The sequence below is a fragment of the Mustelus asterias genome, chromosome 7 (assembly GCF_964213995.1).
Source record: "Mustelus asterias chromosome 7, sMusAst1.hap1.1, whole genome shotgun sequence".
Taxonomy (NCBI): domain Eukaryota; kingdom Metazoa; phylum Chordata; class Chondrichthyes; order Carcharhiniformes; family Triakidae; genus Mustelus; species Mustelus asterias.
The window spans coordinates 49,708,387-49,725,256 of NC_135807.1; the positions used below are offsets into that span (position 1 = coordinate 49,708,387).

The 16,870-nt window shown below is 43.9% G+C and overlaps 1 protein-coding gene across 1 annotated transcript in view; it reads right to left on the reverse strand.

The window, feature by feature from the left end:
- lrrcc1 (leucine rich repeat and coiled-coil centrosomal protein 1) overlaps nt 1–16,870 on the reverse strand; it is a 160,825-nt gene that overhangs the window by 93,768 nt on the left and 50,187 nt on the right. The window contains exon 8 of the mRNA XM_078217047.1: nt 8,606–8,772. Within this exon, the coding sequence (XP_078073173.1) occupies nt 8,606–8,772 (167 nt within the window). The remainder of the gene's footprint in view (nt 1–8,605; nt 8,773–16,870) is intronic.

Here is a 16,870-nt window from a genome sequence, read left to right on the forward strand (position 1 = left end):
GTTTCAATCAGTCGGCATGCCAACAAATTCTACATTCTCTCTACTCACTATATATAAAATAACATATCTAAATTCTTTATTCCATATGCTATCTTATATTTAGTTGCTCTTATTTTATTGTTACAAGTGGGAAGTTTTCTCATATCCACTCTATTGGTATTCATAATTTATTTATAATTTTGAATAACTGTTGGGTTCTCTTGTTCTCAGAGAAGCCCAGCCTGCTCAATCTTCTTTGGTAGTTACATTTTGACTCGTCATACAGTTGCTTCAAACCCTTTATTCCTGAATTTTTGGGCAGTGGGATCGGTGCTGTGCATTATCCAAAATAGCATTGGAGCCCTGAATATGGATGTTCCGCCTTTGAGCCGGAGACATGCCATTTTCGTGGGGAAGAAAATGGGGTCAGATAGAGACAACACATGTATGTTTCGCAGTCAGCAGCATATTTAAAACTCAATACTGGCTGGACTCATGCCACACAAAGGAAGGTGGTTGTGCTTTTTGAAGGTTAATTATCTCAGTCCCAGAACACAAACTGCAGGAGTTCCTCATGGTAGTTCCTAGACCCAACCACTTCAGCTGCCTCCTCAATGATCTTCCCTCCATCATAAGGTCAGAAGTGGGGATGTTTGCTGATAATTGCATAACGTTCAGCACCATTTATGACTCCGCTGGTATTGAAGCAATCCACGTCCACACACACCAAGACCTGGACAATATTCAGACTGAGCCTGACAAGCGACAGGTAACATTTGCGCCAGAAGTGCCAGGCAATAACCATTTCCACAAGAGTGAATTTAACCATCTTCCCTTGACATTCAATGGCATTACTATCACTGAATCCCCAACTATCAACATCCTAGGGGGCACGGGGTCTACGACTGATCAGAAACTGAACTGGACTAGCCACATAAATGTTGTGGCTACAAAAGCAGGTCAAAGGTTAAGAATTTTGCACAGAGTAACTCACTTCCTGACTCCTCAAACCCTGTCCATCATCTACAAGGCTCAAGTCAGAAGTGTGATGGAATACTTACCACTTGCCTGGATGAGTGGAGGTCCAACAACATTTAAGAAGCTCAACAGCATCCAGGATAAAGCAGCCTGCTTAACTGGCACCCCATCCACCACTTTAAAATCCACTTCCTCCACCACCAATGCAGTGGTAGCAGTTTGTACGATCTACAACATGCAATGTGGTAACTCACCAAGACTTCTTTGACAGCATCTTCCAAACCTGTGACCTCCACCACTTACAAGGACAAGAGCAGAAGATGCATAGGAACATCACCACCTGCAAGTTCCCCTTCAAGCCACACACCACACTGACTTGGAACCATGTTGCTGTTCCTTCGCTGTCACTAAGTCAAATTCCTGGAACTCTTTTCCTAATAGCACTTCCTACAACACATGTACTGCAGTGGTTCAAGAAGGCACCTCACCACCACTTTCTCAAGGATAATACATGCTGGCTTAGCCAGTTGTGTCCACATCCCATGAATGATTTTTTAAAAACTACAGCAAAAGTTATTTTAGAAAACTGTTTTAAAATATTGTCATTCAAAAGTAAATTCCAAACAAAGCAAATTGAATTTTTAACATTCGATTACAAAATCGATTAAAGCCACTGTAAGATAGCTTATGATTATAGTTGTAAGACAGAGTATTATTGGATACTGTCTATCTTTAATCTCTGAATCATCTATGAAACATTGGCAATAGACGACCCAATGATTATCTGCCTACAGCGCTATCTGCTTCATCATATGCTGTTGGGAATCGATGAAGACAGCTGAAAAAGAGAGAAAGAGGAAACAAAAAAATCAAATGTTTTTTCATGAAGATGGATTATCTTTAGAACTTTATGAAAATGCAAAAAGACACAACATGCCAAGGCAGTGTGGCACATCAAAACTGTGTGAACAGATCATGTTGTTTCTTTTTTTTTGGCTCAGAGCAAATAACTTAAATTTATATAGTATCCTTAATATAGTAAGACATCTAAAGGTGTTGAACAGTGATGTAATCAAAGAAAAAAATTGATATTGAGCTAAAGGAGGAGATATTAGGACAGGTGAATAAAAGCTTGGTCAAATAGGTTTAAAGTAAATCCTAAATGAAGAGACAAGTAGAGAGATTAAAGGAAAGGATTTGTCGACCTTAGGGCCTAAATGACTGAAGGTACAGCCACCAACATTGGGGTGAAAGGTGTGGGGGATGACCAAGAGTCCAGAGTTGCAGGATTTGTGGGGTCCCGAAGGTCTAAAGTCACAGAAATAGATAGGAATAGCAGGGTCATTGTGGTTGACTCTTAACTGCCCTGTGAATTGGCCTAGTATGCCACTTAGTTCAAGGGCAATTAAGGATGTGCAATAAATGCTGGTCTTTCCAGTGATGCTCACATTCCATGAACGAATAAAGGAAACAAGATGGAGGGGTTTGAACAAACAAATAAGAATTTTAAAACTGAGATGTTGGTAGAGTTTGGGAGAGATAGGTGCATAGTAGTAATGTCAATGGACCAGTAATCCAAAGGCCCAGGCGAATGCTTTGGGCACATGGGTTCAAATCCCACAATGGCAGCTGGTGGAATTTAAATTCAATCAATAAATCTAGGGTCCAAAACGGCCAGTCTCAGTAACGGTGGCCATGAATTTATCATCGATTGACACAAAAATCCATCTGGTTCACTAATGCCTTTAGAAATCTGTCATCTTTACCCAGTCTGGCCTACATGTGACTCCAGACCCAGAGTAATGTGGTTGACTCTTAACTGCCCTCTAAATGGCTGAACAAGCCATTCACTGCAAGGGCAATGTTGGCCTTAAAAATGACATCCACATCCCATGAAGCAATAAAAAAGGAACAAATGTAGGTTAAACAGCACAATGGTGATGAGTGAATGAGATTTGGTGCAGATTAAGTAACCAGCAGCAGCGCTTTGGACAAGTTCAACTTTATAAAGTTTGGAAGATTTGAGGCTTGCCAGAAGAGCAATGCAATAATCAAATATGGAGGGAAACTCATGGATATATTTTTAGCAGCAGATAATGTTAAATTTGTCTGTTGGCCATTATTGAGGACTGTCCTTGTCCAAGTGAAGGAGCAGTAATTTTCAAAACTGATTACCAGATAATTTGTCCAAATTTTCACATATATCTGCATCTTTAAACTTTAAGAATAACAATGGGCCAAATCTTATTTAAAAAATAACATGTTAATGATACATACAGCTATTCATTGGTCAAATTAGCCAGCAAATTCAGGGGATTTGGGTGGCAAGGTGGCACAGTGGTTAGCACTACTGCCTCACAGTGCCAGAGACCCGGGTTCAATTCCCGACTTGGGTCACTGTCCGTATGGAGTTTGCACGTTCTCCTCGTGACTGCGTGGGCTTCTTCTGGGTGCTCCAGTTTCCTCCCACAATCCAAAGATGTGGTTGGTTGATTGTCCATGCTAAATTAATCCTAGTGTCAGGGTGATTAGCGGGTAAAAATGAGGGGTTACGGAAATAGGACCTGGGTGGGATTGTGATCAGTGCAGACTCGATGGGCCGAATGGCCTCCTTCTGCACTGTAGGGATTCTATGATTAAGAGATACATAATGAATTGTGTTATAATCCAGGTCAGAAACTCCAAGATATTTTATGAAGGCAGCCTAGACCATAAGTTTTGCACTTTGAATTTGGCGCGGATAAGTATAAGATGTTTCACTCCAGATATGATTCAAATGACCCACTAGGGAGTTTTTATCAAAGAAAGTTTAATTAAGAATACAGTTAACATGTAGAAAGAAAATTAGCAATAACTATTACCAATTACAAACAAGAAAAAGAAACGGTGATATTGTATGAACCCTAGCAACTAAACGCATTGTTCCAACCTAACTAGCCTCCTTATAAACATGCACCTGTCCAAGGTTTAGCACAGAAAAAAGAATGCTCACATGATGCTGGATTTTCTCGCATTGCAACACCTGCTGCGAATTAGTCCGCTGGTTCGACAATGAAACTCTGACTTTTCCGTTCTGGGAATTCCCAGCACCTCTCAAGGATAGAGCCACTGATGGCTACTAACTTTTAGCCAGCAATCCACTGACAGCAAAATCTTCACTCCAGAGAGGCAAGAAAGCCAGGGAGATAGACACAAACACTTGTCAGCCTGGATTCCACACAGCTCCTAACTAACCAGCAGCCAAACTGAAAGATAACAATCAAATGGCTCTACTTTCTCAGGAGGCTAAGGAAATTTGGCATGTCAGCTACGACTCTCACCAACCTTTACAGATGCACCATAGAAAGCATCCTTTCTGGTTGTTTCACAGCTTGGTATGGCTCCTGCTCTATCCAAGACCGCAAGAAACTACACAGGGTCGTGAACGAAGCCCAGTCCATCACTCAAACCAGCCTCCCATCCATTGACTCTGTCTACAATTCCCACTATCTTGGAAAAGCAGCCAGCATAATCAAGGACCCCAAGCACCTTGGACAAACTCTCTTCTATTTTCTTCCATTGGGAAAAAGATACAAAAGTCTGAGGTCACGTACCAACCGACTCAAGAACAGCTTCTTCCCTGCTGCCATCAGTCTTTTGAATGGGCCTATCCCGTATTAAGTTAATCTGTCTCTACACCCTAGCTATGACTGGAGCACTACATTCTGCATTTTCTCCTTTTCATCTCTATGAACGGTATGCTTTGTCTGTATAGCGCGCAAGAAACAATACTTTTCACTGTATACCAATACATGTGACAATAATAAATCAAATCAAAATCTGTCCCACATGACCTGTCAATCAATCTTCCCACAACAATTCAAAAAGGGTCGTAAACTCCCAGAGAGTGCATTAGGTCCAGATTAAAATAAACAAAAACTCATTTAAACAGCAATAAAGAGACATTTAATCAGACAGGTTGGCAACAATAAAAAAAGAGCTGCTTATAACTCCAGAGAACATGCTTAAAAGACCTTTCTTAAAGGCACAGTAGCATCACAATTATGAATTCACAGAACTTGATCAATTTTCATTGCTCCACTATTTACTTAATTCCTTTGCACTTTTTGCTCTCAGCCTCCCTGTTATTTTTAGGAACATGGTGGATTTTCACTTTTATTGTCCATTTAACTCATTACAGAAAGTTAGGGCTGGAAAGATATTTCAAAATTCTCTGGATGAAGGACTTCAATATCCATCATCAAGACTGACTCAGAAGCACCACTGCTGACCAAGTTGCATGAATCCTGAAGCTCTCAGCTGCCAGACTAGGTCTGCAGCATGTAATGAGAGAACCAACATAAAGGAAAAATCTATTTGACCTGAATTTGCCAATCCACCTATCACGATGCAGCTATCCATGGTAGTGGTGGTAGGAATGACCACCACACAATCCTTGTGGAAACAAAGTTATGTCTTCATACTTTCAAATCACTTATTCCTTTTGAAGAAACCACAGCCATCAACCCTGGTTTCTATGGCTATGACTCATCTTTCATTCCCTCCCCCTCACAGTGTCATAGAGGTTTACAGCATGGAAACAGGCCCTTCGGCCCAACTTGTCCATGCCGCCCTTTTTTTTAAAAAAACAATTAAGTTAGTCCCAATTGCCCACGTTTGGCCCATATCCTTCTATACCCATCATACCCATGTAACTGTCTAAATGCTTTTTAAAGGACAAAATTGTACCCGACTCTACTACTACCTCTGGCAGCTTGTTCCAGACACTCACCACCTTGTGTGTGAAAAAATTGCCCCTCTGGACACTTTTGTATCTCTCCCCTCTCACCTTAAACCTATGCCCTCTAGTTTTAGACTCCCCTACCTTTGGGAAAAGATAGTGACTATCGCGCTGATCTATGCCCCTCAGTTTTTTATAGACCTCTATAAGATCAACCCTCAGCCTTCTACGCTCCAGAGAAAAAAGTCCCAGTCTACCCAGCCTCTCCTTATAACTCAATCCATCAAGTCCCGGTAGCATCCTAGTAAATCTTTTCTGCACTCTTTCTAGTTTAATAATATCCTTTCTATAATAGGGTGACCAGAACTGTACACAGTACTCCACGTGTGGCCTTACCAATGTCTTGTACAACTTCAACAAGACGTCCCAACTCCTGCATTCAATGTTCTAACCAATGAAACTAAGCATGCTGAATGCCTTCTTCACCACTCTGTCCACCTGTGACTCCACTTTCAAGGAGCTACGGACATGTACCCCTAGATCTCTTTGTTCTGTAACTCTCTCCAATGTCCTACCATTAACTGAGTAAGTCCTGCCTGATTCAATCTACCAAAATGCATCACCTTGCATTTATCTAAATTAAACTCCATCCGTCATTCGTCAGCCCACTGGCCCAATTGATCAAGATCCCGTTGCAATCGGAGATAACTTTCTTCACTATCCACTACGCCACCAATCTTGGTGTCATCTGCAAACTTACTAACCATGCCTCCTATATTCTCATCCCTTGCAGTATAAATATCTCCCATTTTCTATGCCTTTTAGCTTTGATAAAGGGTCTTCTGGACTTGAAACGTCAGCTCTTTTCTCTCTTTACAGATGCTGCTAGACCTGCTGAGATTTTCCAGCATTTTCTCTTTTGGTTTCAGACAGCCATCAATCAGTTTAGAGTTGATGCAAATGTTGCAGTTAGAAACAATGGAGGTACTTGAGATGCATTCAAGCATAAAGGGAAATGTTAATAAACACAGCTGACTGGAGGCCAAGCAGAAATCCATTAAGTTGTCAATGGAGGGCTTTTTCAAAGCACTACACTTCGAAATTGACAGAAATCAAAAGTTTTCAATGCAACAGAGAGGGTTCCAAAGGTTTAAGCTTGCTAGGAAGGCTCAGAGGCCTCAAATAAAAGCTGTGTGCATGCAATGGGGGCTGAGTGAACAGCTGTGGAGAAGGGAATCCTCCCACAGTGAAATTGACATCTCCTCTCTGTCAGAAGACATCAAGGGGGTCTGTTCACACCTGCAGCTTCTGACACAGAGAAAGGGAACTCCCTGCTGCAGAATGGAATGCTGCAGTGATTGAAAAGCCTGCCAGTTGACCGGGGGAATGGAGATTAAACTCACAATGCCACTTCAACATTTTCACAGCCGACAGGCAGGATGAATATGTTGATCACAGAGCTGCCTGAAATCTCCATGCCAGGGTGATCTTCAAGTCTGCCAGGATTTGAAGGGGCAGTCTGGCCACGAGACTCCCATCTCAGGGGAGAGTGGCGAGATCAACCCCTTGCCCAAGCCCACCCAACTCCCAGGATCCTTGAAGGACCCTTCCTCTGCAGCCTGGCAGCGGCAGAAAGGCAAACAGCAACTGGACTTACCTCTTTGAATCCCCTTCGGTCCCAAGGCACCAAGCCAGGAGCAAAAGCACCATTGGCATAGCCAAAGCACATGGTCTAAATGGAGTCTGGGGGAGCGGGGGAGGGTCTGAATGAGGGGTTGGGTCACCCTCATGCCCGCATGATGCGTATGGAGTGGGAGGAAATAACTTGTTATTTCAGTAGTGGGGGTAGGGGAGGTCACCATTCATTTGTTGTGGGGAGGGGAGCCTGTCTCCAACTGCGGAGGTCAGAGCGCCCTTTAAAAATGACGATCCAATCTCTGAACAGCAGGGCTGGTGGTCGTATTTCGCTAGATGTGCTCATTTGCATCTTTCAGGTGGGTGACTTCCTAGGCAATGTCTGAGGCCCAAACGTCTTTAGCTGCTTCATCATTGTGTCCCCCTCACTCCTCCCCCGACCCATCATAAGGAGATAAATCAGGGTGTTTCCTTAACAGTCTTCAAGTCCATAACTTTGAGGATAATGATGCAGTCCATATCCACATGCAATAAGACCTGAAGAACATCCCAGATTGGGCTGATAAATCGCACATTTGTGTCTGGCAATGATCATCTTCATGAAGGGTGTCTAAACACTTTCCCTTGACATTGCATAATCAATGTTAATGAGGAGATATGGAGGCGGGGATGTCACCATTGACCAGAAACTTAACCGGACCAACTATATAAACATTGTAGCTCGAAGAGCAAGTCAGAGGTTAGGTATTCTGTGGTGAGCCACTCACCTCCTGACTCCCAAAAGCCTTTCCACCACCCACACGACACAAGTCAGTGTGTGATGAAAGACTCTCCACTTGCCCGGCGAAGTGCAGTTCCAACAACAATGCCACTCAATTGACTGGCATCTCATAAATCACAATTAAACATCCACTCCCTCCATCATTGCCACAGCATGGCAAGAAACACTGAGGCAAAGTTTCAAGGTTTCTTCAATCGGACTTCCCAAATCCACAACCTCTATCAACTAGAAAGTCAAGGGCAGCGGGTACATGGAAAACCGAGATTTCCAAGTTCCCCTCCAAGTCACATATTAATTTGACTTGGAAATATACTGCCATTTCTTCATTGTCACCGGGTGAAAATCCTGGAACTCCCTAAGTAACAGCACTTTTTGAGTATCAACAACACAGAACTGTTAAGATTCAAGGCGGCAGCTCACAACTCTCAAGGAGAATTAAGGGAGGGGCAATAAATGTGGTTTTGCCAACGATGCCCACACCCTGGGAGTGAATCAATAATAAAAAAAAATACCTCTCAGATTTTTTGTTTTTCAGCTGTCTGTTTTTCAGTTGTTTGGAGGTTTCAGCCTTTGATCGCCTAGTTTCTTTTTTGCGATTCTCTTTACAGCTCTCACTTTCACTCTCAGAGGTATGATCAATATCTCGCTTTGCTTTTACTGCAATTGAAGGAGCTGGAACCTTAAAAATTAAGAAATCCAACATGAAGCACATTTCCCCTGTTAAGTCAAGCTCCACAAAATATCGATTCCTGAAAGCCAATTTAAGTGGAATTAGTCTTAATAGCCATGCAACCCTTTATTGTAAAATATATTTCAGGTCACAGTGAAATCAATAGAGCACAATGATTTATCATCAGTGATATAAAGCCAATGGTATACTTACCTAGAATGTTAATTTTGGAATGATACTTTCCCCTACAAGATTATGTTTTAACTTGTGCAACGAAATGCCTATGTTTTAATACTGTTTGAAAACTGTAGTTAAGGGCTTACACAATTTAAAAATGTAAATAATGTTTCTGACTTGAACGCTAAATGGAACACAGGATCTCATGGTAACAATGAATGACACAGACCACAATACATGACTTTTTCGTACTTCATTACTATGTTTAACCTTAGGCTACAATCTCCGTAAAAAGAAATGATTACTCGTACTTCAGCATTATGTTCAAACTTATGTTACAATCTGTGCAAGGATTGATAACATCCAAAGAGAAATTTGAGCCTCCAGTTAACAGCTGAAAGGATAGCACATCACGGCGATTCTCCCAAAAAAATCCAAGTGCCAAATTTGCTGGAATAAATCCCAGTTTTATTTCAGTGGGATTTTCAAAATGAATCTCCTACTTTGTGCACTGCAGATCGCACTAGCGTGAACCTCGTGAAAATTCAGGGGGCGGGGCCTATTCCCACTTGAGACGCCGGCAACATTGCGCTGAGCGGGCCACTGTGCATGCGCCGATCTGTCAGTGCTGAGATTGGCGGATGTGCAGTAGCCCCGCACTGCCTGCCCCCTGATTGCTGGCCAGCCCCACGACTCCTCATTGTTGGCCCTTCAGCGCATGTGCAGTAGCCCCGATTGCCGGCCCCCTGAACATGTCCGGCCAACTTCAACCCTCCCATCCCTCCATCCCCCTTCAATCCTCCCCCCATCCCACCGCCCCACCACAGTCCCTCCCTCCCACCCTGATGCCCAGTCCCAATCACTGGCCTCCCTCCCACTGTCACTCAGCCCGAGTGCAGAGTGGCAGCGGGACCCCCCCCACATCCCCATCGATGTCCCCTCAGAGGCCCCAAGCCCACTAGAACCCACCCTGCATTTGGCCCCGCCCCTTGGCACTACCCAATGCCCAGTGGGCAGTGCCAAGATGCCCCGACCATTGACACTTTGCCCCTTGGGCAGTACCACGGACCAGGTTGGCACTGCCAAGCTGGTAATGCCCAGGGGGACACTCCTCCTTACCCCCGACCCTCTGGGAGGCCTCGATGGCCCCGCTTCACTCCAGCAGGGTTGGCCCGCTAGCTCCCCACAAGTGGGAAACTATTCTAAACCCCGCTGGACTGAAACACTCCTGGTGAGGGGCAGGGGGGATTCCAGCAGGCCTGAAGACTTCAGTCCCGGGCCTAATGATATTTAAAATACATTACAAAGAACAAAGAACAATACAGCACAAGACAAGCCCTTTGGCCCTCCAAGCCTGTGCCGCTCCCTGATCCAAACTAGACCATTCTTTTGTATCCCTCCATTCCCACTCCGTCCATGTGGCTATCTAGATAAGTCTTAAATGTTCCCAGTGTGCCCGCCTCCACCACCTTGCCTGGCAGCGCATTCCAGGCCCCCACCACCCTCTGTGTAAAATATGTCCTTCTGATATCCGTGTTAAACGCCCCCCCCCCTCACCTTGAACCTATGACCCCTCGTGAACGTCACCACCGACCTGGGAAAAAGCTTCCCACCGTTCACCCTATCTATGCCTTTCATAATTTTATACACCTCTATTAGGTCTCCCCTCATCCTCCGCTTTTCCAGTGAGAACAACCAGAGTTTACCCAATCTCTCCTCATAACTAAGCCCCTCCATACCAGGCAACATCCTGGTAAACCTCCTCTGCACTCTCTCTAAAGCCTCCACGTCCTTCTGGTAGTGTGGCGACCAGAACTGGACGCAGTATTCCAAATGCGGCCGAACCAACGTTCTATACATGTGCAACATCAGACCCCAACTTTTATACTCTATGCCCCGTCCTATAAAGGCAAGCATGCCATATGCCTTCTTCACCACCTTCTCCACCTGTGATGTCACCTTCAAGGATCTGTGAACTTGCACACCCAGGTCCCTCTGCGTATCTACACCCTTTATGGTTCTGCCATTTATCGTATAGCTCCCCCCTACATTAGCTCTACCAAAATGCATCACTTCGCATTGATCTGGATTGAACTCCATCTGCCATTTCTTTGCCCAAATTTCCAGCCTATCTATATCCTTCTGTAGCCTCTGACAATGTTCCTCACTATCTGCAAGTCCAGCCAATTTCGTGTTGTCTGCAAATTTACTGATCACCCCAGTTACACCTTCTGCCAAATCACAAACAGCAGAGGTCCCAATACAGAGCCCTGCGGAACACCACTAGTCACAGGCCTCCAGCCGGAAAAAGACGCTTCCACTACCACCCTCTGTCTTCTGTGACCAAGCCAGTTCTCCACCCATCTAGCCACCTCCCCCTTTATCCCATGAAATCCAACCTTTTGCACCAACCTACCATGAGGGACTTTGTCAAACGCTTTACTAAAGTCCATATAGACGACATCCACGGCCCATTCTAGTCACTTCTTCAAAAAAACTCCACCAGGTTAGTGAGGCATGACCTCCCTCTCACAAAACCATGCTGACTATCGTTAATAAGTTTATTCCTTTCTAAATGCGCATACACCTATCTCTAAGCATCCTCTCCAACAACTTCCCGACCACGGGCGTCAAGCTCACCGGCCTATAATTACCCGGGTTATCCTTCCTACCCTTCTTAAATAACGGGACCACATTAGCTATCCTCCAATCCTCTGGGACCTCACCTGTGTCCAGTGACGAGACAAAGATTTGTGTCAGTGGCCCAGCGATTTCATCTCTCGTCTCCCTGAGCAGCCTTGGATAGATTCCATCAGGCCCTGGGGATTTGTCAGTCTTTATATTCTCTAAAAAACCTAACACTTCCTCCCTTGTAATGGAGATTTTCTCTAACGGGTCAACACTCCCCTCCGAGACACTCCCAGTCAACACATACCTCTCCTTTGTGAATACCGATGCAAAATATTCATTTAGGATCTCCCCTACTTCTTTGGGCTCAAAGCATAATTCCCCACTTTTGTCCCCGAGAGGTCTGATTTTTTCCCTGACAACCCTTTTGTTCCTAACGTATAAATAAAATGCCTTGGGATTCTCCTTAATCCTGTCTGCCAAGGACATTTCGTGACCCCTTTTTGCCCTTCTAATTCCTCGTTTGAGTTCTTTCCTACTTTCTTTGTATTCCTCCAGAGCTCCCTCCGTTTTTAGCTGCCTGGACCTAACGTACGCCTCTCTTTTCTTTTTGACCAGTCCCTCAATTTCCCTGGTTATCCACGGTTCTCAAATCCTACCCTTCCTATCCTTCTTTTTTACAGGCTCATGCCTGTTCTGCAGCCCTGTTTTCAAGAGAGGATGCTGCCTGGGATTTCAAAATGCTGCCTGGGATTAAGTTATGTAGAGAAATTGGATAGCTTGGGTTGTTTTCATTGGAACAAGAGAAGTCCTGCATTAAGAGGAAGATTTACATAAATTATGCAGCTCCCCGCCGATTTCTGCTGCAGAGCTGACGGCATTAGAAATCTGGCTGCTGGAGACTCACAGAGGTTGTGGCGCCCAACAGGAAGCCCCCAAAATGGCCTCCGCTTGAATCTCCTGGCCGCTGCGCTACAAAATCAGCACAGTGGGCTGGGAGAATCACCCGCTTCATGTTTTAAAACTTTTACTGTATCAAGTGATTAAAACAGTAACGACTAACACACTCTTTCCTTTCGTTTGCAGCTTATGCTTTAAAGTTTGAACTATAAAAATTCACAGTTCCTTATTATTTATCACACACTTCATAAAATTGAAGTTCTTATTACAAATAATTCACACGTTCTCCCCAGCTTCTAATGGGTTGTTTCATTTTTACTGCCTCCACCATGTAACCTCTAATCCCCAAACTCTCTCTCATCATGAGGGCTAAACTGTAGATTTGTTCCTCTGGCCCCAAGCTAGGCAAATGTTCCCGTCTCCTTTAACTTCCCACAGACTCAGTCTTCATTCTGAGCATGAGCTCCCACCTGCATTCTGCATGGTGATCAAAGAGTCTGCATTTTCTCTGCTTAAGGTGCAGGCCTGGCTGTTTTTCTCTCTGTTGCTCACTGCCTCTCAATGGGCTGAAGACCGTACAAGATGTTACTGCAACCCCTGTCTTTCTGTGATATTCCTGGGTTTATCAGAAAGGCTGATAATCGCAAAATGGTTTCTTCCACCCTCTTCCTCATGGCAGTACATCATTTTTCTATCCAGGTAGAAGTGTTAATAGTTATCTTTGATCTCAACTCCCTTTGATCTTAGAGGTAAATGCTTAGTTTATGCACAACAGTTTATATCTTGATACCTACAACATCCTTCTGGGACTTTAGGAGATCATTGTCTCCAAAACCTTGCACTTTCCTCTTTAATAAAACAATCAGGGCCCCTTAACTCTCACAATTAAAACCATCCAGGCTTCCTGTCAGGCAGAGTCCAGCAAAGCTCACATGACTCCCTTCATTTAAGGCTACAGTTCCAAACTGTAATAATCTTATAAACCAAAAGATACAGCACTAAAACGCAATAATCTTATGAACCTATTAATTGTAACACATAATAAGTGACAGCATGATTGAACCCTGACATTGCATGTTTTCTTATTAATGGTTGCCTGAAGTGTCATTATGTATCGGGGCTCACAGAACTGTATGCATCATCATATTGACATGGACAGAAACTAAGGCCACACTCAAGTGCATGGAACTTCAGAAATACCCCTTTCCTTTTTTGGTGGCATTCACATATTTTTTCCAATAAATATTGCATCTTCAAGGAAAGAAGCTATTCTGTTAGCACCTGGTTTTTGCCTTCTTTAATGCTTTTGCATTCATTCTTGGCATGTGAGCATCATTGGCAAAGTCAGCATTTAATGCCCTTCAATAAATGCCCTTGAAACTAAGTGGCTTACGAGGTCATTTCATAAGCCAGTTAAGCATCAACCGCATTGTTGTAGGTCTGGAGTCATGTGTAAGGACAGCAGATTTCCTCCCCTGAAGGAGATTTGTGAACCAGTTGTAATTTTACAACAAGTGGGTATTTTCACGCTCATGAATAATGAAATGGACAATTTATTCCAGATTTAATTAATTAATTCAACGTAAATTTCCCAGCTTCTGTTGTGGGATTTGAACTCATTTTTCTAGAGTATTATCCAGGCCTCTGGATTACTGCTTCAAAACAGGAAGACTTGCATTTATATAGCACTCTTCCCAACTACTGGATCTATCAAAGCATTTTACAACTAATAAGCACACAACAAACTTGCATGGTGGCACAGTGGTTAGCACTGCTGCCTCATAGCGCCAGGGACCCGGGTTCGATTCCCAGCTTGGATGGCTGTCTGTGCGGAGTCTGCATGGTCTCCCCATGTCTTCATGGGTTTCCTCCTACAGTCTGAAAGACGTGTTGGTTAGGTGCGTTGGCCATGCTAAATTCTCCCTCAGCGTATCCGAACAGGTGCCAGAGTGTAGCGACTGGGGAATTTTCACAGTAACTTCATTGCAGTGTTAATGTAAGCCTGCTTGTGACACTAATAAATAAACTTAAAAGAACTCCTACAAACAGCAATGTGATAATGAGCAGATAACGAAGAAGGCATTCAGCATGCTCGGTTTCATCGGTCAGAACATTGAATAGTGGAGTTGGAATGTCTTGTTGAAGTTGTACAAGACATTGGTAAGGCCACACTTGGAATACTGTGTGCAATGCTGGTCACCCTATTATGGAAAGGATATTATTAAACTAGAAAGAGTACAGAAAAGATTTACTAGGATGCTACCAAGACTTGATGGTTTGAGTTATAAGGAGAGGCTGGATAGACTGGGACTTTTTTCTCTGGAGCATAGGAGGCTGAGGGGTGATCTTATAACGGTCTATAAAATAATGAGGGGCACAGATCAGCTAGATAGTCAATATTTTTTCCCAAAGGTAGGGGAGTCTAAAACTAGAGGGCATAGGCTTAAGGTGAGAGGGGAGAGATACAAAACTGTCCAGAGGGGCAAGTTTTTCACACAGAGGGCAGTGAGTGTCTGGAACAAGCTGCCAGAGGTAGTAGTAGAGGCAGGTACAATTTTGTCTTTTAAAAAGCATTTAGATAGTTACATGGGTACGATGGGTATAGAGGGATATAGGCCAAATGCAGGCAATTGGGATTAGCTTAGGGGTTTTTAAAAAAGGCGGCATGGACAAGTTGGGCCGAAGGGCCTGTTTCCATGCTGTAAACCTCTATGACTTTATGACTCTAATCTGTTTTTTGCATTGTTGATCAACGGATAAATATTAGCCAATTCCCCTGCACTTCTTTGCAATAGAAATCATAGGAGGCCATTCGGCCCATCGAGTCTGCACCGACCACAATCCCATCCAGGCCCTACCCGCACATATTTACCCACTAATCCCGCTAACCTACGCATCTCAGGACTCTAAGGGGCAATTTTTTTTAACCTGGCCAATCAACCTAACCCGCACATCTTTGGACTGTGGGAGGAAACCGGAGCACCCGGAGGAAACCCACGCAGACATGAGGAGAATGTGCAAACTCCACACAGACAGTGACCCGAGCCGGGAATCGAACCCGGGACCCTGGAGCTGTGAAGCAGCAGTGCTAACCACTGTGCTACCGTGTGTCCAGGAAGCTTTTACATCCACTCGCGCAGGCAGATGGGTCCCCAGTTTAATGTTCCATCCGAAAGACAGTACCTTTTGAACAGTGCAATGTTCCCCCAAAATGACACTGGCGTGTCAGCTTTGATTTCTGTGCTCAGTCCCTGAAGTGGAACCTGAACACAGAACCTCATGACTCAGATTACTACCAATAAAGCAATGGCTGATACTAGTTCAGTGACTTCACCATTATGCTGCTGCCCCTTGGACTACTCTTCACATTAGATTGACAGAGCACAACCACATCTATCAAGCTGCATAGATGAACATCATAGAATCATAAAATCCCTGCAGTGCAGAAGGAGGCCATTCGGCCCATCGAGTCTGCACCGACCACAATCCCACCCAGGCCCTATCCCCGCTTAGTTACTCTGCTAATCCCTCTAACCTATCACATCCCAGGACACTAAGGGTTAATTTAACATGTCCAATAAACCTAACCCACACATCTTTGGACTGTGGGAGGAAACCGGAGCACCCGGAGGAAACCCACGCAAACACGGGGAGAACGTGCAAACTCCACACAGACAGTGACCCAAGCCGGGAATCGAACCCAGGTCCCTGGAGCTGTGAGGCAGCAATGCTAACCACTGTGCCACCGTGCCGCCCCATGTTAAAAATGCCATTCCAGCAAAGCACCATCTTTGATATCGCATTTTGGAAAAAAGCAGAAAGAACGCACTTCACATTTTAACTGCAAGGAAAATTCTGTCTTTATTTTGTGCAGCTATTTGTCTCAATCAATAGGGCACAGTTATATGACAGATATCAAATTGAGACGTAATGGCACTCTGGGTGTTTCTACACTAATGGACTGCAGTGGTTCAAGAAAGCAGCTCACCATCACCTTCTCAAGGGCAACTAGGAATGAGCAATAAATGCTGATCTTGCCAGTAACACCCACATCACATGAATAAATATAAAAAGGTCTAGTCATGCAAAGCAGACTAGTGTGCAGACATATTTACATGTATGCACAGTATTCAGCTCACCACCAGCCAAACACCGATAACAGTTTTTTATGCTTGTCAAGTCAATAATAAATTCACCAACAGTATTAAAAAATGATAATGAATTTTAAAGCTTTCCAATAATCTGTTTGACTGCCGCAGAGCTTTGGAAAGTTTATATTAATTACAGCTAAGTGCAAAGCTGGAGTATTCCATGTCTGCTTCATATGGATGATGACATTATTAATGTATATGTCTGCAACGTCAATATTCTTGAAATCTCGATGCATAATAGTCTTTATTCT